Genomic DNA, 20,937 nt, shown 5'->3' on the forward strand with positions numbered 1-20,937 from the left:
TTAACCCACTGAGCCACCCAGGCGCCCTGGTCTCCCTATTTTAATGTCAGTCTCTGAGCAAAGTTAATTCCCCTTTCTACGTAGCCCAATTTATTCTCAAGTTGTGGGAATTAGGACATACACGTCCATGGGGTAATGTTACTCTGCTTGTCACAAGCTCTATCCTATCCTCTGTCGCCCACATTCAAGAAATGCTTTCATTATCTATGCCGCATTTTGCAATTATTTCAGCATCAATCAATCATTGATCATTGTTGCTAAAACCACATGTTTGGGTTTTTAAAATTTATTTATTTATTTATTTGAGAGGTTGAGAGAGACAATGAAAGAGAGAGAGCATGAGAGGACAGAGGTCAGCGGGAGAAGCAGACTTCCCGCTGAGGAGGAAGCCCGATGTGGGACTCGATCCCAGGACTCCAGGATCATGACCCGAGCCAAAGGCAGTCGCTTAACCAGCTGAGCCACCCAGGCGCCCCAAAACCTCATGTTTAAATTAAGTAAGGCTAGTAATTGCAAATTATATATTTAGAGGTCTGGATTTATATTTTTAGGGAAAAAACCCAAGACATTGAATGCTCATATTTACATTCCCTGTGTATTATAAAGCACACCAGTGCCCACTCTGAAGATCCTAATAAAACACACACCATTTAACATCGAATTAGCAGAAGCTAACGACATGAATGATACTGCTTAATTATGTTTGGCAGTCAAACCCCGAGAGCACTACGTTTCAAATGTATTTCAGGGGCGCCTGGGTGGCTCAGTTGGTTGAAGCCTCTGCCTTCAGCTCAGGTCATGATCCCAGAGTCCTGGGATCGAGCCCCGCATCAGGCTCTCTGCTCAGCTGGGAGCCTGCTTCCTCCTCTCTCTTTGTCTGCCTCTCCGCCTACTTGTGATCTCTCTCTGTCAAATAAATAAATAAAATTAAAAAAAAAAAGTTTCAAATGTATTTCAAAAGCCAGCATCTAACGCATACGTAAAGTATTTCTGCATCAGGGAGCCACACATTTTAGGAAACCTGGAGCAACTTCGGCTTAAACTTCTATGGTTGTTACTGCTTCCTTGGGCTCTAAGAAGGGAGCAGACACAGGCGACAATGGGTAAGTTACACATTCTCTTAGTCAGAAACATAGTGCAAACTATAACTGCATGTTTGAGGGCGTTAAATAAGGGGCCGGTGCCTGGTATGGCAGAAATCACTTCTTACGGTCTTCCCAATACCAGCCATTAACAGAAAGGACCATAGGGACAGAGGGAAAAGCAGGCGCCAATGGGTCCTGAAGACAGCTTCAGAGGGTGGAATTCTTGGTTCTTACGTAGGTCACGCTGTTACTACTAGGACAAGTTCAGGTGTGTGGCATTTACCAAAACAGACAGATTATAGACACTTCCTGTCCCTCCTCAGGAAAGCCTTCTCTGGACACCTCCAGAGCAGACGAGGTCTGGGAGGTATGCCGCCCTTACAGAACCTTACACTTCTCCTTCACATCCTTTGCCACAACCTCATACAGATTGTTTTTGTGATTGTTGGATGGGTGTCTTCCACGGGACTGCCTTGCTTACCGCTGTACCCTTAGCTTTATCACAAAGATGGGTTCATCTTGGGCCATGTACATGTTTGAGGACTTGAGTAAATCCTCAGCGGAGAGGGCAGAGGCTGTGTCTTTGTGTTGGTCGTTTAAATGTTTTAACCTTGGTGTTGTGGAGCACTTCGAGCAAAGAGTGTCCTCAGCTCTCAATCAGCATTCTCTGGAAGGACCCATGTCTCACTCATGAGGAACTCTACATGATGAAGTAGCAGAAGCCACCTCAGAGGCTCCTCCAGTTCCTTTCCAGAAAGGACACAACAGGAGCTCAGCAGGTGGGAGAGGAAAGTAGAGCTTCTTCGATGTCACGTGTACAGACCTCTTAAAGTTGTGCAGGGGGAACTAAATTCTTTGTGACTTTTCCCTTGTATTTTGGAAGAGCAGTTCTCCACGGGGGGTCCTGGGCCCAGCCCCGGCATCACGAAGAAGGTTGCTAGACACGCACATCCCTAGACCGCAGTAGAGACCCGATCCTTCAGAAACTCTGACGGTGGGGCTCGGCGACCCGCTGGACTAGGTTCCAGGGGAGGAGCGTCCGGGGGGCTCAGCGGCTTCAGCATCTGACTCTGGTTTCCGCTCAGGTCAGGATCTGCGGGTGGGATCCTGCCCCCACATGGGACCGTGATCACACGTTCAGGGTCCCGAGTGGGTTTCAGATTCTTTCTCCCTCCGCTGCGTCTCTCCGCAGCCACGGTCTCGCCCTCAAACACATACGCCCTCAAGAAAGAGAAAGTCTTCCAGGCCCTGCAGACGCACGTCTGAGTGAGACCTGCTCCCCGAAAGCCGAGTGTGCGTCCCCGTCGAGGATGAGCCCTCTGGGCTCCCTCCGCTGCGGAGGTCCGAGCAGCCGGGACCAGAGACGCTCATTCTCGCACGGGAAGACGAGCACCGGAAGCAGCGACCGTTCCCCTCACAAGTCAGGTGTGCGGGAGCGGCCGCTGCGCGGTGCCAGCCGCAGGACAGCCTGAGGAGGCCGAGCGTCCGAAGAGTCTGGCACGTGCGTGCTGCGCTGCGGGGGAGCGGCGGCTGCGGAGGCCCCTCCGAATTCGCAGCTGCTGTTCCTCTGCTGAGCGTTCCCGTCAGCACACTAACGGCGGGATCCCGCATTCTAGAGCAGAACGAGCACGCTCAGGGCCGGCTTTCTCCAGAATAAACATCCACTACGCACGTCGAGGGGCGACCCTAAGGACGGCTCTTCTGCTAAGCACGGGCTCTCCTCAGCCCTGGCCGCACGTCCGTCTGCTGGCTTTTCTGCTCTGGGGCCGCCTCCTGCCCGCGGCCTCCGCGAGCCGCGCGCCGCCCTTCGCAATGGAAGCGGCCAGGAGGCCCGCTGGGACAGAGCGCGAGCACCGTGGCGGGAAGCCCCGGCGGGGTCCTCAGCGGAGGAGAAGCTCAGAGCCGGGAAGGCTGCCCTCTCGCGGCGCTCGGACGCAATTCCGCCGACGCGGCCGCGGGGTGTCTTCCGCCCGGACTCGGGCCCGTGGCCCCGCCCCAAGCTGCCGCGCGCGTATCCACGCTCGGAGCCGGCGCGGTAGGTGGCGAGCGTGTCTCGGCCAATGAGGCGTCAGGATCGAAAGACTGGCCAATGAGACGCCGGGAAGGTCGGGCGGCCGGCCAATCGCGACGCCTGGCACCCGGATATGATTGCGGGTTCTGAAGGCCCGCGGTGAGCGAGTGTGAGCGACTCGGCACGTGGGGCTGAGGCTGGTAGCCGGGAGCCGGGAGCGCGGGTGACCGTGGTTCGGGTTCCGTGTCCCGCGCGTGGGGCCTGCGTGTCAGCGTCACCCCTCTGGGGTCGAGCGGGGGCTCAGTCCGTGCGGGCCGAATTCCGCCGCCGGGCGGCGACGCGGGCGCGGGCGCGTGTGCAAGCGCAGCCCATGGTCCCTCAGGGGGCGAGCCGGAGGGTGGCGGAGACGCGGCGCGGACGGTGACAGCATGAACCTCCTACCCAAGAGCTCCCGGGAGTTCGGCTCCGCGGAGTACTGGGAGAAGTTCTTCCAGCAGCGGGGGAAGCGGGCTTTCGAGTGGTACGGAAGCTACCTGGAGCTGTGCGGGGTGCTGCACAAGTACATGAAGCCCCGGGAGAAGGTGAGCGCGGCCGCGCGCCCGGCGTGCGCTCGGAGCGTGGGCGCCGAGCACCGTCCCGCCGCCGGTGGCGGGAGGCGACGGGCCGCGGTTCACGGCGGCCGCCTGGGCCCGCGTCTCCGGACTCGGGGCGTCCCGCGGCTCAGAGGCAGCTCTGAAACGTCCTGTGCAAGGTTTCGGGGTGGGGGGCGACCTGCTGCCCCAGCGCCTCCGTGACTTAGTCATCGCCCGGGAAGAGTGACCGCAGTAGTGACCCTGGCTGTCGCCTCCCGGGGCCGCGGACCCGTTTCCGTCACGGCGCACCCGTGTGGAGCCGGCGGTCGCCGTGGCTTTCCTGACGCCGAGTCCGCCGGCGGGGGCTGTGGCCGCCGCGGCACTTCCGGCCTGCGCTGGGCCGGCGACCGGGAGCCGGAAGGCACGTCCCGGGGTGCCCGGGGCCAAGCTGAGCGCGGGGGGCTCGGGGTCGACGAGGTGTGCGGGGTGGGGTGGGGGGTGGCGACAGAAGGGCGGGAAGGTGACTGGTGGGGCGCGTGCCGAGTGCGGGGCTGTGCGGGTGCCGCGTGCGCTCCTTCCGTGGCTGGGATCTCGTCACGACTCCGCGAGGCTCCTGCGTGGGCTGTCGGGGAAGCGGCGGCTCCGAGCGCGGGTGTCTCGCCGCAGGTCGTGTGCAGGGAGCGCTCCCGTGGGAGCTGAGACTCAGCCCCATCAGGGCAAGACTTGGGCTCTTCCCACCAGGCTTTTCCAGGGAGGGGACACTGGGGCCGCATTTCGAGGGCTGGGTGCACGAGTGCTGCGCAGAGAGGGGGCAGCAGCTTGTGTTTCAGGTTTGGCTTTAGGACATAGCGGAATACAGGCCCGTGGGTGGCTCAGTCGACTCCGTGCTGGATTCTTGAGTTCAGGTCAGGTCTTGGTCTCTGGGTTGTGATTTCAAGTCCGGCCTTGGACTCCGAGCTGGGGTTGGAGCCACCTTAAACCGAAGGAGTAAAGAATACCGTGAGGTGGACCCGGAGTCATGAGTGATTGAATATGGTTCTGCCCCAACTAGGTTTTAATAGCCGAAGAAGAGGTGTGACCTGACCGTGCTTGGATTCTGTGCCTTCCTATCACTTCTTGAGTAATTGATGGTTGCTTCAGGGCGGACAACCAGGATTCGCTTGTTTGTGTAGTACAGAAAGCCCATTTTCCCATACCCTCCTTCGTGTGGTTGAATGTGGTTTTCACCGATGAGTTTCCCTAAGGTGGAACCTGGAATCGCCTCAGAAATGGCGCTGTCTCCTAACAGTAGCATGTGCACCCCTGGAAACTTACCAGCCACGGGGAGATCTGATTCCTGAAAGTATCTGCATGTCATTCCTCTGCCTTGACCACCTTCATCTTGTTGGTTTTTCCCCTCAGGTGCTGGTGATTGGGTGCGGGAACTCGGAGCTAAGTGAGCAGCTGTATGATGTGGGCTATTTGGATATAGTGAACATTGACATCAGTGAGGTGGTCATCAAGCAAATGAAGGAACGCAATGCCAGCCGACGGCCCCAGATGAGCTTCTTGAAGATGGACATGACACAGATGGAGTTTCCTGATGCTTCGTTCCAGGTGGTGTTGGACAAGGGCACCCTGGACGCTGTCCTGACAGACGAGGAGGAGAAGACCCTGCACCAAGTGGACAGGATGCTGGCTGAGGTTGGCCGTGTCCTGCAGGTGGGCGGTCGCTACCTCTGCATCTCCCTGGCTCAGGCTCACATCCTGAAGAAAGCAGTGGGTCACTTCTCTCGGGAGGGGTGGATGGTGAGGGTACACCAGGTGGCCAGCAGCCAGGACCGGGTACTGGAAGCAGAGCCTCGGTTCTCCCTACCTGTCTTTGCCTTCATCATGACCAAGTTCAGGCCAGTCCCTGGCTCTGCCCTTCAGATCTTTGAGCTGTGTGCTCAGGAGCAGGGCAAGCCTATGCGGCTGGAGAGTGCCGAGCGGCTGGCTGAGGCGGTGCGTGAGCGGCAGCAGTATGCCTGGCTGTGCAGCCAGCTGTACCGCAAGGCCGGGCTGGGGAGTGTATCTCTGGACTTGTGCGATGGGGACACGGGGGAGCCACGCTACACCCTCCACGTGGTGGACAACCCCACTGTGAAACCATCGCGGGACAATCATTTTGCCATTTTCATCAGTGAGTTGGGATTGCTCCCTCTCTTCCCTGGAGGGGCTGGCTTATAGGGGCTGGGGCTTTGGTGGATGGGTACGCCATGGCTGGTTTATCTTGCAGGGGGTGGCACTTCAAGAAGTTAGACTCTCCCAGGCATGAGGGAGGGGGAGTAGCAGCTGTCCAGCTACCTGCTTAAGATTTGAGGCTTATTTCTTCACACGTCCATTGCAAAGGCTTGGTAGAGTGTGAGAAAGGGTTTGGTAGGGAGGAGAGAGAGAGGCAACTGGGATAAATTTAGGTAAGTCTCACAGTGTAGCGAGTTACTTTGTACCACAGAGTCCTGGAAGCAGCAGAGTCAGCTCCGTAGCCTGTGAGCTGCATGACTTGGGGAGAACTGCTGTACTTCTCTGCCAAACTCGGAGATATTACAGAGTAGTAGCTAAACAAGCCACTGTTGGGTTCCAGTTCTGGCTCAGTCCCTTCCTGGTGGTGTGACCTTGGACATTCCCTTTCTGTGCCTGAGTTTCCTCATCTATAAAGTGAGGTTGTTAACTGTCGTGTAGGTGTGAGAGGTGTAAAATCTCTTCGAGTGGTGCTCGCACATGGTAAGTGCTTGGAAAACAGAAGTGGTATTAGTGAAGGGTGTAAATAATATCAGATTTACCTCAGTAATGGTGAAAAGAAATAGGATGACGCAGTGCTTTCAAAAGTAGGAAATTCTAGACAAAGGCAAGTTGTTGAAATTATCACCCTGGTAATTTGCTGACAAGTCAGCTATTTTCCCAAGTATTGCATAATCCTGCCTGTCCACCTATGGGAACAAAGAGTGTAGTGGACACAAGCATGGGGTCTGGGGCTTGACTGCCTGGGTTTGAACCCCAGCTTCCCCATTTATGAATTGTGTGAATTTGGGCAAATAATTCTACTTCTGTGTCTCAATGTCCTCATTTATGAAATGGGAATAATAATACCACCTGTATCTTAGCCTGTTGTGAAGATTCAATTAGTTTGTTTGTACACTTCTTGGAATAATGCTTAGCGTGTAATAAGTGTTAGTATTACTGTTATTTTTCTTGGACTAGGTACCCGCCTCTCTTCCTCACATGGTCACGTGGGTCCTACCATGTGTCTAACGTGGGTCCTACCATGTGTCTAATGGCTGCTTTGCTCTGGGCATTGTGCACTAGGGAGTTGACAGCCCTCAGTGGGTCATAGTTGGAAGGGATGCTAGGACTTCACTGGGGCTGACTCTGTGCCATGTAGGTTATATTGGTTGGGTCTTGAACACTCTTCCCTGGACTCTGTGTCACCAAGTGCTCTTTCCAGTCCCCCAGGGTCGCGAGACCGAGTGGCTCTTTGGCATGGAAGAGGGTCGGAAGCAGCTGGCGGCCAGTGCAGGCTTCAGGAGGCTGATCACAGTGGCCCTCCACCGGGGCCAGCGGTACGAAGGCATGGACAGCATCCAGGCCGAGCTGTCAGCCAGAGTCATGGAGTTGGCTCCTGCCGGGATGCCCGCCCAGCAGCAGGTAATAGAGCTCTGGCAGCAGCTTTCACGGATCTCTAGAGAAGTCATATTAGCAGCCACATAGGCATAGGGTGACTTGGAAGGAGCTAGGACGAGGGTCCGTGCCCCTGGCGTATTCCTGGTGGGCATGTCAACAGCTCAGAACTAAGTGGGCAGGACTTCAGTTCTCTTGACTCCAGGCAGTGAGAGGAGGGAGAAGGGTCGCTATGTGGGGCCTCTGCGACTCCACACAGAAATGAAATGCTCTCCGCCTTCCGGGCTCTAGCTCTTTATACTGGGGGTTGTTCAGACTCTGTTTCTCTTTACCCCCTTTAGTGTCTTTTGCTTCTTGGAACTATCATTATCTTGAGTGTAGAGTGAAAAAGAGGCAAAACAGCTCCGATTAGTTTTCAGGATATTAGCATTGCTGGCCTGGCATTTTCCTGGGAAGGAAACAGGGTTTTTGCTGATATTGTCTGTCTTACTCCATCCTGCTTGGACAGGGTCATTGATAGCTGCGTACCTTACAGGTGCTTTAGCCATGGCAGGTAGGAAAGCCAAGTTCCTTAGGGGAGTGTTGCTGTGGTAGCAGATGTGGAAAGATCAACCTAGACTCCCCAATTCTAGCCTGTGGTTCTGCCCACTACACTGTCTTGTGTTTGCAGATGAATGTGTGTTTGATTGGGGTTGGTGTCCCTCAAAGAGATGGAGATCTTGTGGGGAGTGCCGGTGTCTCTGCAAAGCCAGGGGTCCCTGGTGATTATTAATACTCTTGGAAGTCTTTAAAAGAAATGGAAGTAAAGATTGAGAAGGGAAATGGAAAAGTCTAGAGGGAAAATGTATTTTTCTCCTAAATTTTTCTCTTGTTAAGAAAAATGGGGAAAGGGGCTCCTGGGTGGCTCAGTGGGTTAAGCCTCTGCCTTCGGCTCAGGTCATGATCCCGGAGTTCTGGGATCGAGTCCTGCATTGGGCTCTCTGCTCAGCAGGGGGCCTGCTTCCCTCTCTCTGTCTCTCCCTCTCTCTCTCTCTCTGTCTGCCTCTCTGCCTACTTGTGATCTCTGTCAAATAAATAAATAAAATCTTTAAAAAAAAAAAAAAAGAAAAGAAAAATGGGGGAAAAGATGAGAATAATTGCAGGGAGAGAATTCGCCAAACTTGGAATGCTTGGTCTCTCTCTGGATTTGTTCTCAGATTTCCTTCTCTCATAGTTATAGTTCCCTGCAGAAGGTTCCCTCTAGGTTTTATGGAAAGTCCTTTGAACATTCCTAAGGAGAAACTCATGTTTTTCTGAGGGAGAAACCTTGCATTTTACTGAGGGCTTGGGGGTTTCCAAAGAGTGAATTAAACCTTTTGTGATCTCTTGAAAGGCTCCAAGAAAGTTCCTTTCTTTTTTCTTTTTTTTAAATGCAGCTTACTTAGTTTTTTTTTAAGATTTTATTTATTTATTTGATAGAGATCACAAGTAGGCGGAGAGGAGGCAGGCAGAGAGAGAGAGAGAGAGAGGAGGAGGAAGCAGGCTCCCCACTGAGTAGAGAACCCGATGTGGGGCTCGATCCCAGGACTCCGGGATCATGACCTGAGCTGAAGGCAGAGGCTTAACCCACTGAGCCACCCAGGTGCCCCTCAGGAAAGTTTCTTATTAGAATGGCAAATCTTGGAAGTTCTTGGTGTCGTGAACCTTGGTATGGGGATTCCTCATACACAGACAAAGGGAAAAGATGATCATTTCTCATGTTTCTTAATTGAGCTGGTATTTGAGCACATCTCTGTTATATCTTCAGGTGCCCTTTCTGTCTGTGGGTGGGGACATCGGGGTCCGGACCGTTCAGCACCAAGGCTGCAGTCCCTTGAGTGGCAGCTACGTGGTCGAGGATGTGCAGGGGGATGACAAGCACTACTTCCGGCGGCTCATCTTCCTCAGCAACAGGAATGTGGTGCAGTCTGAAGCCAGGTTGCTGAAGGATGTGTCTCACAGAGGTGAGGTGTCATCCGCACACTGGTGGAACCCAAGTGGACATGGCCTGGACTTTCCATTCAGGGTGGTGAGACCGACCTGGGTACCTGTGATCAGAGGCACACAGCTCTGTGAGTTTTCCTGTTACCATCTGGGCTCTGCTGTAAACGGCAGTAAACAGAATGGAGGTGTATGTTGTTCTTGAGCGAAGTCCGGGTCTCAGATGATAAGGGGCTGGGGTGGTGCTTCACCACACAGATGTGGTTATCACTTTAATGCCTTCAGTTTGGAGGCCATCTGTTTTGTACGGGGCTCCATATGCGTCTGTATTATATTAATTCAGTAAACTTCTGTGAGGTGAGCCGGAAAAGTTCAGGTGCAGGTGGCCCCCCACCTCCTCCATGCTGCCGGCCTCTGCGATAGGTTTCAGAAGGGCTTTGGAGTTGGCGGGTACCTCACAGGTCGCCTAGTCTGGTGCTGTTTAGTAGAACTCTCTGCATTGGAGGGAATGTTTAATGTCCGCTTAGTTGCCCAATACGGTAACCATTGGCCTCCTGAGCACATGGAATGTGGCTGCTGCAAGGAAGGCGCTGAAACGTTAACGTTTTCAAATTGTAATTTATGTTCAGTGGCCACAGGTGGCTAGTGGCTGTGGTATTGGACAGTGTAGATCTAGGCCATGTCCTCTAGGATCCTTTCCATTTCCTTGAAGTAGGCTCCGGGGGCGTGGGCTCTTGAGTCAGGTCGGCCTCGCTGCAGCACAGTGCTGCTGGTACGGCTTGCTTTCCCTGGACTAGCGCGCTCAGCATAGGACCTCGTCATCTCTGTTTCTCATTTAGCCCAGAAGAAACGGAAGAAGGACAGGAAGAAGCTGCGGGCTGATGACACTCCAGAGGACCTCCCTGCAGCCCCAGGGCGGCCCGTTGACAAGACTTACCTGTGCTGTGAGCACCACAAAGCAATGATTGCTGGCCTTGCCCTGCTCAGAAACCCGGAGCTGCTCCTAGGTGAGGGGGACTCCGGTGCCCTCCACAGGCGGGGGGGTGTGGACGATTACAGCTGTCTTGTGTGAGCACAGCGTTGACAGACCAACAAATCCACATAGATCCGTAGTTGTCTCCTTCCCAGTGTTCTTCTAAGTTAATGAATGGCCAGTAGCTCTTCCCTCAGACTCAGATTGTAATCTCAAAATGACTGCATGTGTGGGTGTCTAACTTTTTTAAAAAATTCATTTATTTAAAATATTAAAGTGGGGGGGAGGGTGACTGGGTGATGGATGTTGGGGAGGATATGTGCTATGGTGAGTGCTCTGAATTAAGACTGATGATTCACAGACCTACACCCTTGAAACAAACAATACTTTGTATGTTAATAAAATCAATATATTACTGTTAACATGTTAATATAAATAATATAATTATTAATATTGATAATGCAATTATCAGTAATATTGACAATATAATGTTGATAAAGTGTATGCAGTGAGCTACAGAAAGTACACAGATTTTAAGCTGTTCAGTTTATTGAGTGTTTGCATATGTCTACCCATGTAACCAGATGGAACATTTAAAAATCATGGCTCCAGAAATTCCTGTGCACTTGGGAAGAATTTCTGGCTTTCAGTACTGCATTATTTGAGCGCCAGATGCAATTCTTTCTCGAATTTCTACTTACATTAAGAAATCTATTATTATTGGTAGAATAATCATAGGCTTATTACTAATAATTAATTAATTTGGATCTGACCACAGTAGCAGAAATGTTCATTTTTCTTTCTAGGCTTTTAACTGTTCATCTAAAGGCCTGAGGATGTCTTATGAAACACCCTGTGCTCTTGGCGTATCTTGGTGTTGCTGTATGTCCCTAGAGTCTCAGTTCTTAGGTTTAATCCTCGGATACCAATCCTAATTTAATGTCTCCTTCTGGTGATTTTTGTTTCTTGTCTTCTTCTGTCTGCCTATGGTTGCTGAGGTTTCTCTGTACTTAGGACTAGGATTTGGGCCTTTGTTTTCCCATGATTTCTGGAACTTGGGTGGAATGACTTGGCTGATGTGTCTGAGAGGGCAACTGTGGCCTTTGAGTTGAAAGCTGGGCAGTGCATCTACACTGCCTTGTAGAGCGAGATGTTGGCCATTGTTCCTGCCAGTTCCTAGGGGAAGTCTGATCATGCTTATGGTGGGGGCTCTTGGTATGATATCAGCTGAGAGCTTTGGGATCTTTAAGGCTCTGTAATGATAACACACTGGTTCAGCTTCTGGATGTAGTAGACAAAGGATTGTGAGGCCAGGGTTGAGTTTTCAGATGTCAGATTGGCCCCTGAATTTCTGGGATGAGACAGAGAGGCTGGGCCCCTAAATCTTGTATCCCCTGGGCAGAGCAAATAATCCAGCTCCCTCCTTAGCCCTCCCCAAGGCTAGTACAAAACTTTCAGTGAGCAGATTGTCAAATGATTCTTTATTCCTTTATTGCAGAGACCCCACTGGCATTGTTGGTAGTAGGCCTGGGTGGGGGCAGCCTCCCTCTGTTTGTCCACGATCATTTCCCGAAGTCCTGTATTGATGCTGTGGAGATCGACCCCTGCATGTTGGAAGTGGCCACCCAGTGGTTTGGCTTCTCCCAGAGCGATCGGATGAAGGTCCATATTGCAGACGGCCTGGACTATATTACCAGCCTGGCGGGAAGAGAAGGTACTACAGCTTTCGGAGAATTTGGAGGGGTGTTGGGAGAAGAGTCCTCAAAGTCAGCAGACCTGCACGGGCCTCTAGGCTTCAACTATGACAATTAACATTGTCCCAGTCTTTCGCCCGTTAATCTGTTCATTCATTGGTTGATGTACTGGTTCAGTAAGTCTGGAGTGCCGGCCACGTCCTCAGCACTGAGCTGGGTGATCAGGATACAGCAACAAGGAAAATCGACCATCTCGGCCCTTGGGGTGCTAACGGATCAGTGGGCTTTTCTCCCCGTTCTCTTCTGACTCTGTGTCCTTGCCACTTCCTCAATCTCCCAAGGAACCCCTAAGGTGTGTAGCTGGGTGAGGAAAAGGGGAAGAAAAGTTGGGGTGTGTGTGGGGAGTTGTTTATTCAGTCTTTCAGCTGGGGGTGAAGCAGAGAGAGAGCCAGACAGCGTTCATGTAGATCAGTGCTTGTACCCCTGGAGGCGCCGGGCTATGTGTACAGACGTGTCATTGGCCCTCGTAAGCACAGGGTGAGGGCGCTTCCCGCAGCAAGTGAGTAGAGACCAGAGATCCTGCTTAACATCCTGCCGTGCACGGAACAGCCACCCTTGACAGAGAATTACCTGTCCCCAGTGTCAGTGGTGCTGAGGTTGAGGAACGCTGAAGCAGAGGCTGCTCAGTGGGGTGGTGGCGGCCCTGCTGTGCTGGAGTTAAGGCTCCATTTTGCTCTAATGTTTCCTATCTCAGACTTAGGACAAAGGCATATTAATGTTCTGCAATAGCTCCTGTGCTCCTTTTGCCACGTTCTATGTAGGCTCTCGGAGCATGGGTCCCTCAGGGAGAAGTCAGCCAGGTCGGTTCTGTCTTAAGTGAACCTGGGAGCTCGAGCCACACACCCTTCCTGGTCTGTCTGTTCCATACCTCACCCTCTGGTTCTCACTGGATCAGAGCATCTCCCAGTTAGGGTGTGGCAGAGCAGGGTGCCTGGGGTGAGTATTTTGGTGCTGGGATGGACAGATGGTGCAGGAATTTTAATTGCAAGCTGAACTTTCTATGAAGTGTGTCTAAGTCTATCAGAGCTTTACAAGTTACCTCTCTGAGGCTGGGGCCCATGTGGGGACCCGGGCCCAACGTAGCTAGTACGTGGGAAATCTTTGACACTGCTCAAGGCTCATGGCAGACGCTCAGTCTGTGATGTGTTGCCATCGTTACTGCCTGTCAGTCAGTTCTGAAGAGCCCGGCAATCGTCTCTAACAAGCACCTTCCAGGTTGTTAGAGGGCTCAGTGCTACAGATGTGAGCAGTGGTTGTCCTTGGACTTTGCTGCTCTCTAAGAAACCAAAACGAGATCTGTGCCGTGCCCGGTAATGGGCATACAGTAGTCCTAAGTCAATATTTATTAATTATTGAATAACCGTTATCGTGGTCTCAAAGTTCACTGCAAGTCAGTAGCATTGCAGGTTACCCCTGTAAAAACGGTTTCCGTTAGAGCAAGGGAAGCATCTCCCGCATCACCCGTTCTTTCTCACCCAGGTAGCTAGATCTTTTTTCTTGAGCCCGCAGTTATTCAAGTACTAGAAAAAATACACTAACTTTAATTTGATAACATTTTCCCCTGCAACCACTTGCTAGGTCAGTCCTTAAAGGCTTAGGCAGCTGCTTTGTGTAAATCAATAGTTCTTAAGTGAATTACCTGGGAGTAATTTTGAATTACCTGGGAGTTAATTTAAATTTTGAATTACCTGGGAGTTAAAGAAAAATACTTGAGGCTTCCTGTCTCCCCACCTACCTGTTCCTTCCCACACCAGGGTTTTTGACTCGGGTGGTCAGAAATGGAGCCCAGGTTCTCCCAAGTATTTCAGATACCCTGAGGTGACCCTAAGGTTCTGCTGGGATTGAAAATCACTGGTACAGATAGACTCTTAACCAAGTAGCAATGATGCTAGTGTGGACCCCATGAATATGTGTGCTTATGGGAGGGGCTTTTTTTTTTTCTTTTTTAAAGATTTTGTTTATTTATTTGACAGATCACAGGTTGGCAGAGAGGCAGGCAGAGAGAGGGGGGGAAGCAGGCTTTCCACCGAGCAGAGATCCCTAAACCTGATTCGGGGATCGATCCCAGGACCCTGAGATCACGACCTGAGCTGAAGACAGAGGCCTAACCCACTGAGCCACCGAGGCATCTCTGGAAGGTGCTTTTAAATGTGAAGGAAAAGATCAGGTCAAAGCCCTGGCTGTCATGTGGGGAGCTCACAGCGGAACGCTGAGTGACAGTGACTCCCCTGGACAGTCACTCAGTGTCCTTACAGACAAGCCATGGCGCCGTGTCATCCTTCTGACGTAGCCGCCTGCGGCCACCACAGGTCACAGGGCACGTGTGGTGTAGGAACGTATATGGTGTTAGACAAAGACTTGATTGCTTCTCTTTTCCCAGCTCGGCCCCACTACAATGTCGTCATGTTTGATGTCGACAGCAAGGACCCAACACTGGGAATGAGTTGCCCACCACCAGCTTTTGTGGACCAGCCTTTCCTGCAAAAGGTCAAAAGCATCTTGACTCCTGAAGGTAGGAAGTACAAAAGGTTGCGGCGGGAGGTGGGATGGAGCCTTTAAAAATTGTTTTCTTTTTAACGAAAAGTGTGCATAAGTGTGTAGCTCGATGAATTTCCCCAAAGTGAACACATCCGTGTACTCTGAAAACACAGAACACTTGCAGCCCACCAGAGGGTCCACCCCTCACCTCCTCCTGTAACTCCTCCTCTCCAGGGGAACCCCATCCTACCTTCAGTCGGTACTGCTTAGTTTTGCCCATTTTTGTTCTTTGTGTAAATGGAATCTTAAAGAATATATTCCTTTTGTGTTTTTCTCTTTCATTAACATGATCTTTGTGAGATTTATCCATAGTGTTGTGTTTACATTGTTATTTTTATTGTTGTGTAGTGTCATTGTGTGTCTATACTGCATTGGTTTCTCCAGTCTGCTGTGCTGTTGGATTATTTCCTGCTTGAGGCTTTTATAAGCAGTATTGACATTAACATTCCAGTAGGTGCCTTTTGGTGAAATGCATTTGCAGGTCTGTCAGGCATGTAGGTGGGGTTGTAATTGCTGGATCAGAGTTTCCTTGTAAGCTGGGGTTTCCTAGATGTTGCCAAACAGTTTTACCGTGTGCAGCAATTCGTATCTCCCCCGGCGTGGTCATGCCAGCTGCCATCTGATTTCTTTCCATGGGGGCTGGCCTAGACATTGTGCTGTTCTGTCGTCATAGCAGCCCCTTTTCAAATAAGGAAACTGAAGTAAGGAAACTTAGCCAAGGTGACACAAGCTAGCAAGCTGTGGCGCCAACTTCTCTTGGAAGCTAGAGCTCTTAGACCTCACGTTGACAGCCTCCCAGATGTTTCGGCTTGGTGTCAGGTACTTGGGTGAACATAGATTTTGGGAACCTTCATTGTTAGAGGTCAGGGTAACATTGGCCCTCTTCCTGGCTGCTAAATACCCCAAAGTGTGTATGTCAAGAGTGTAACACCCCTGTGGAGTTGGTACATTTTTTTCTTGGAGTGTTAATTACTTCTTTCTCAAAGCATTTCTTTGGGAAACTGAGGCAAGGAGAATGGCAAAGTAATTTGTTACCAGCACAGAAGAGCAAGAAATTAGCTTGACGTTTTCTCATAGTTCACATATTCCTGCCTTCATACGCACTGTGCTCTCTGCAGACTCACTGCAGCTGTGTTTTCTTAGGCCACCAGCAGGAATCAGTCTGTTCTCAGAGCTGATCCTTGTCTCCAACATGTCCCCGATCTGCCAGACATGACTCTTTCCTTCCTGCCCTGTAGGTGTCTTTATCCTCAACCTTGTGTGCCGGGACTTGGGGCTGAAGGACTCAGTTCTGACCGGTCTCAAAGCGGTCTTCCCTCTCCTGTATGTGCGGCGAATTGAGGGTGAAGTAAATGAGATCCTGTTCTGCCAGCTGCACCCGGAGCAGAAACTTGCCATGCCAGAGGTCTTGGAAATGGCCCAGGCCTTGGAGCAGACCCTGAGGAAGCCTGGGAGGGGCTGGGATGACACGTATGTACTGTCAGATATGCTCAAGACCGTGAAGATTGTGTGACTGCTGGGCCGGGAAGTCTGCTCTGCTTCCTGCCACACTGACCTTGGGCTCCTAGCCTTCCAGAGATTGAAGAATTATAACGCACAGTATTTTTTAAGCCTTGTGTTTTTCTTGGTTTCATACCTCCACCTTAGTGAGGTTGCCTGAAGATCTGGGGAAATAAAAAATGTCCTTCCCATCCTGTCCTCTTTAGTACCACTTGGGTTGATTCCCTCTGCTGCTTCTCCTGTGTCCCTGCGTAGGATTCCCTGCTGGAGCTCCCAACAGATGCTGATGCCTTAATGACTATACACCGAGCTCCTTAGGATGGAAGACGATCACATTTGATTGCTGGTTTGCTTTTGCTTTATCTTCCTATTGGTTCTGTAGGAATGAGCTCAAGTGAGATAACATAGCTTTCTATGCCAAAAGACTATAAAAAGAGTAGGATTTCCGTAGATGTGAGACAGATTTGAGAAAACATCTAATCCACTCTGTCTTCTCCAGATGGAACTGCTGTGGACATGATTCCAAGTTGTAAGAACATGCTAACCCACTCTAACAACTTTTCTCAGCTACCCAAACCTTGTAGCCTAAGGTTTTTGTTCTGTTCTCAGTGGAAGGGATGGATTTAAGTGGCCCCATAATTGCATGTCAGAGACAGCTGACTGAATTCTCCAGAGTTGGTCTACTCTCCATTGACAAACGTGTGGGACCCAGCGCAAAGACTGTGAGGGATGGTTAAGAGTGGCCAGAAAACACGGATTAGTAATAAAAATGAACATGTTCCGGTAACTTTGATTCACGTACACTATATCATTTAATGAAATAAAGGAATGTTAAGCCAAAACTACATCTAACTTCAAATCTCCTTTGAGCCAGCAGCATTGGTCCTATCTACCTATTTATCGAAACTGTAAAAGCAGCAGCTGGAAAGATTGGCTGGAATTTCATCTCTCCTAATTATGCCAAAGCTGACTTAATGAGCAGTGCCGTGGAGAGTAAGCATTCTCACCATACAGCATCCCAGCTTACTTTACAGGCCCTTTCAAATGGACTCTAACTTCTTGAGCTGAAACATATTTCAAAGGTAGGGTGTCATCCTCACAAAATCTTGTCAGCCCATCGAGGAGAAAGGATGTGAGGGCAGAGTAGGGTGTTTGGATTTTACCCATTACAGAGACTTGGTGTTCCTTAAAGGGAGGACCTTTCCCTGGAGCCATGTAAAGGGAAGGCTGTGTCTTGTCCTGTCCCTGTACCTCAAAGGGCCTCAGTTTGGGCATCTTCCCATTGTCTTCTAACCTGTAAGCTCGTGCAGTGTTAGGACAGGTGATAGAGGACCCGGGTCTGAGTCCAAGGGCTTACTCTGACTGCCCGTCTGTCCTGTCACTCTCTCAGGTTGCTGGCTTTGGGATAGCACATTTGGGTGGCACAGCCAAGCTAGAGACTTACCAGAATGAAGATGAGGTCTCAACTATCTAAGAAGAGCTGCCCAGGGGATTAGGCAGGCTTGTTGGAAAGGAGCCTTCGGAAGTGGGAAGAGGCCGGCAGGGGTAATGACAGTTGTCTTCAAAATTTTGGAAGTCCGTGGGTACGAAAGAAGAGCGAAATTGATTTTGTGTACCTCCAAAGGCTGAAGGAAGACCAGCGGACAGAAATTACAGTTCGGCAGCTTTCAGCTTTATTTCCTTCAAAGAGATTTTTACCAATGGAGGCCACTTTGCTCCCTGGAACACAGGGTGTCTCAGGCGGTTTACTCATACTGGTCTTTACTCCCCTTGGTGTGCTCCCTGAGTTGTGAGGAAAGGGTTTTCTGTGTACAGGCAGTGCCCTTGGTTGTGTCCCTTCTTTCCCAGTGGAAAACTACTCCCTCTTTTAGGGAGGTGGTGATGAGTTTCCATTTTCTTTTTATTTCTTTTTTTTTTGAGATATAATTGACATAAAACATTAGTTTCACGAGTACAGCATGATTGTTATTTGTACGTATTGCGAAATGATCACAATAAGTCTAGTTAACATCTCGCAGCTCTTCACTTTTGTACTGATGACATGCAAATGGGTCTTTATGAGAATTTAGCCCAACTTTAGGCACAGGAATTCTGAAGGAGGGGGAAGCCTGTGAACTCGCATACCTTCCAGACTAGGCAAGTCACATAACTGTGAAGTGAGCAGGCATAAAACAGGCAGCAGACCAGAAAATAAGGGCTCCCTCAAACGGGAGCAGCTGAGAGGGGTCCTGACAGAACGTTGTCCCAGCAAAGCTAGGTCTTTGAAGAAAAGCCAGAAATCCTGAATGTTTCCGTGTGTGGCTATTAAAATATTGGCCAGTCAGAAAGTATCTTCAAGGGATGCCTGGGTGGCTTCGTCAGTTAAGTGTCTGCCCTCTGCTCAGCTCACGATCCCAGCGTCTTGGAATCGAGTCCCACATCGGGCTCCTTTGCTCAGTGGGGAGCCTGCTTCTCCCTCTGCCTGCAGCTCCCCCTGCTTGTGTGCGCTCTCTGAGAAATAAACAAACTAAATCTTAAAAAAAAAAAAAATCTTCAAGCCATAACTAACCTGTGGGCAGGTAGTTTGCATCATCCACCATCCCGGGAAAGCTCCAGAGCCTTGAGAATCCAGCACACACCCAGGCTCTGAGTGAGCCAAAAACAAGGAGCAAGCTGTTAGCTGCTGGTCCCGAAAGTCTGCAAAAGGCCCATTTTGTGAAATGACCTACATTTTCTGCAATGGCTACTTGTGTGTGGAGAGGGTCCCACCGTCCTTGGGGGAGTATACAGTTTTACTTCCCAGGACTCTCAGAGGTTGAGCAATAATAAATATGACAACCTCCTCCTCCTCCTGCGAGACAAGTTCTGTAACAATCTGTTGTCCCTCTCTCACCCCTCCCAACACTCCAGTTTCTCCGTGTGTGCCTCCAGTCTTCCATCACGGCTCAGCTTGCTAACTGAGCCACTTCTTCAGTCCCTCCTGTGGGTAAACCAGTAGTTCTCAGCTTCACATTAGAGTCATCTGATATGGTAATCATGGTTGCCAAATGTGTCTGACATGTCCTAATCTTGGTAACCCATGAATATGTTACATTACATGGCAAAGGGGATTCATGTAGCTGATGGATTTGATATTGGGAATCAGCTGACTTTAAGATAGGAGATTATTCTTGATTATCTGGGTGGGCCCAACACAATGACATAGGTCTTGAAATTGGCGGGGGTGGGGTGCAGAAAAGTCAATGTCAGAATGATCCAGTATGAGAAAGATTCCACTGATGGTTGCTGGCTTTGAAGATTTAAAGAGCTCCTCGGCGTCTAGAACCTGGAAAAGGTGAGAGAACTGATTCTCCCCCAGAGCCTCCAGTAAGGAATGCAGATCTGCCAACATCTTGATTTTAGTCCAGTGAGACCTGTTTGGGTCTTCGGCACTGTAGACATAAAAGATAATAAATGCGTTTTGTTTTAAGCCTCTAAGTCCATGGTAAATCATAGCAGTAATAGAAAACTAATATACCTGGGGAATGTTTTGTATATGATAAGAACTTTTAAGATCTACTCTTAGTAACTTTCAAATATGCAATATAGTATTATTAACTATAGTCACCATGTTGTACATTATATTCCCTTGACTGATTTTATAACTGGAATTTTGTCCTTTTGACCCCCATCACTCATTGCACCCCCCCCCAACCCCCGGCAACCCTCAGTCTGTAAGCTTGGTTTTAGGGTCTTTGTTGTTTTATAAGATTCCACATGTGAGTAAGAGAGTATGATAATTGTCTTTCTTTGACTTATTTTACTTAGCATAATGGCCTCAGAGTCCTCCATGTTGTCTCAAATGGCAAGGTTTCATTCTTTATGGCAGAATAATATTCCATTGTATATATGTTACCTCGTCTTCTTTATCCATTCAATGATAGACACTTAGGTTGTTTTCATATCTTGGATATTATAAATAATGATGCGATAAACATGGGGGGACACATATCTTTTTGAGCTAGTATTTTAATTTTCTTCTGATAAATACCCAGAAGTGGAATTGCTAGATCATAAGGTAGCTCTCTTTTTAATTTTTTGAGGAACTGCCATACTGTTTTCCTCAGTGGTTGCACCATTTTACATTCTCACCAACAGTGTGCTACCTGGGATACCAAAAAAAATACTGAGGTTTGGGTACCACCTGTAGAGATTCTTGGTTTACTTGGTCTGGGAGACAGCCTGTGCATCAGACTGTCAGAAGCTTTCTAGGTGATCACGAGCAGCCAAAGTTGAGGACAACTGAGGTAAAGGTGACGTGAGCGGCTATGTGATTCGGCTATGCTACTCCCATCGCTGGCTTAGCTCTGAGACACGAGCAGCAACATTCACTTGATGGAATATGTTCTCCCACTTTGTCTAGAAAAAACACACTGTGTTTGCCTTTCCTCAGACTCACAGCACTCTTAACGCTGGCTGTGGAGGGTTTTTTCCTCCATACCAGGCAATGCTCCAGCTCATCACCACCAGCAAGGTGTCCTACAGTTGAGTTCAAATTGGACACATCTGCCTGAGGTTAGTGCAGACCCAGAGACTCCCTGCCCAGCTTCAGATGTGTCTCAGAATCGGGAGTCTGGGTGGTCGCTTGTGCTTCTCAGCAACGAGCCGTGAGTCATGGGTTCCCATGGCCCCTTCTCCGGTTCAATAATCAGCAAAAGCGGCTCACAGAACTGAGGGCCACTGTTAACTTAGGTCACCAGTTTATTATAAAAGGATACAATTCAGGCACAAGCAGATGGAAGAGATGCACAAGGCAAGGTGTCTGGGGGGGGGGGTGTGGAGCTCCCCTCTGGGCACGCCACCTTCCTTGCACCTCCACGTGTCACCCACCTGGAAGGTCTCGGAACCTGTACTCTTGCGATTTTTATGGAGGCTTCATCATGTAGGTATG

The 20,937-nt window shown here is 50.1% G+C and overlaps 1 protein-coding gene across 2 annotated transcripts; it reads left to right on the forward strand.

The window, feature by feature from the left end:
- Window positions 1–3,198: 3,198 nt before the first annotated feature.
- On the forward strand, window positions 3,199–16,819 carry EEF1AKNMT (eEF1A lysine and N-terminal methyltransferase). Of its 2 annotated transcripts, XM_032318544.1 has the most exons (8): window positions 3,201–3,677; window positions 5,070–5,829; window positions 7,132–7,331; window positions 9,091–9,286; window positions 10,103–10,270; window positions 11,735–11,950; window positions 14,371–14,502; window positions 15,767–16,819. In XM_032318544.1, the coding sequence occupies exons 1-8, from the start codon at window positions 3,525–3,527 to the stop codon at window positions 16,039–16,041; spliced, it is 2,100 nt and encodes a 699-aa protein (XP_032174435.1). In that variant the 5' UTR covers window positions 3,201–3,524; the 3' UTR covers window positions 16,042–16,819. The 2 variants fall into 2 exon arrangements, with proteins under 2 accessions (XP_032174436.1, XP_032174435.1); XM_032318545.1 differs by lacking the exon at window positions 11,735–11,950 and having other exon boundaries at window positions 3,199–3,677.
- The last annotated feature ends 4,118 nt before the right edge of the window (window positions 16,820–20,937 follow it).

The sequence above is a fragment of the Mustela erminea genome, chromosome 17 (assembly GCF_009829155.1).
Source record: "Mustela erminea isolate mMusErm1 chromosome 17, mMusErm1.Pri, whole genome shotgun sequence".
In the NCBI taxonomy this organism is placed as follows: domain Eukaryota; kingdom Metazoa; phylum Chordata; class Mammalia; order Carnivora; family Mustelidae; genus Mustela; species Mustela erminea.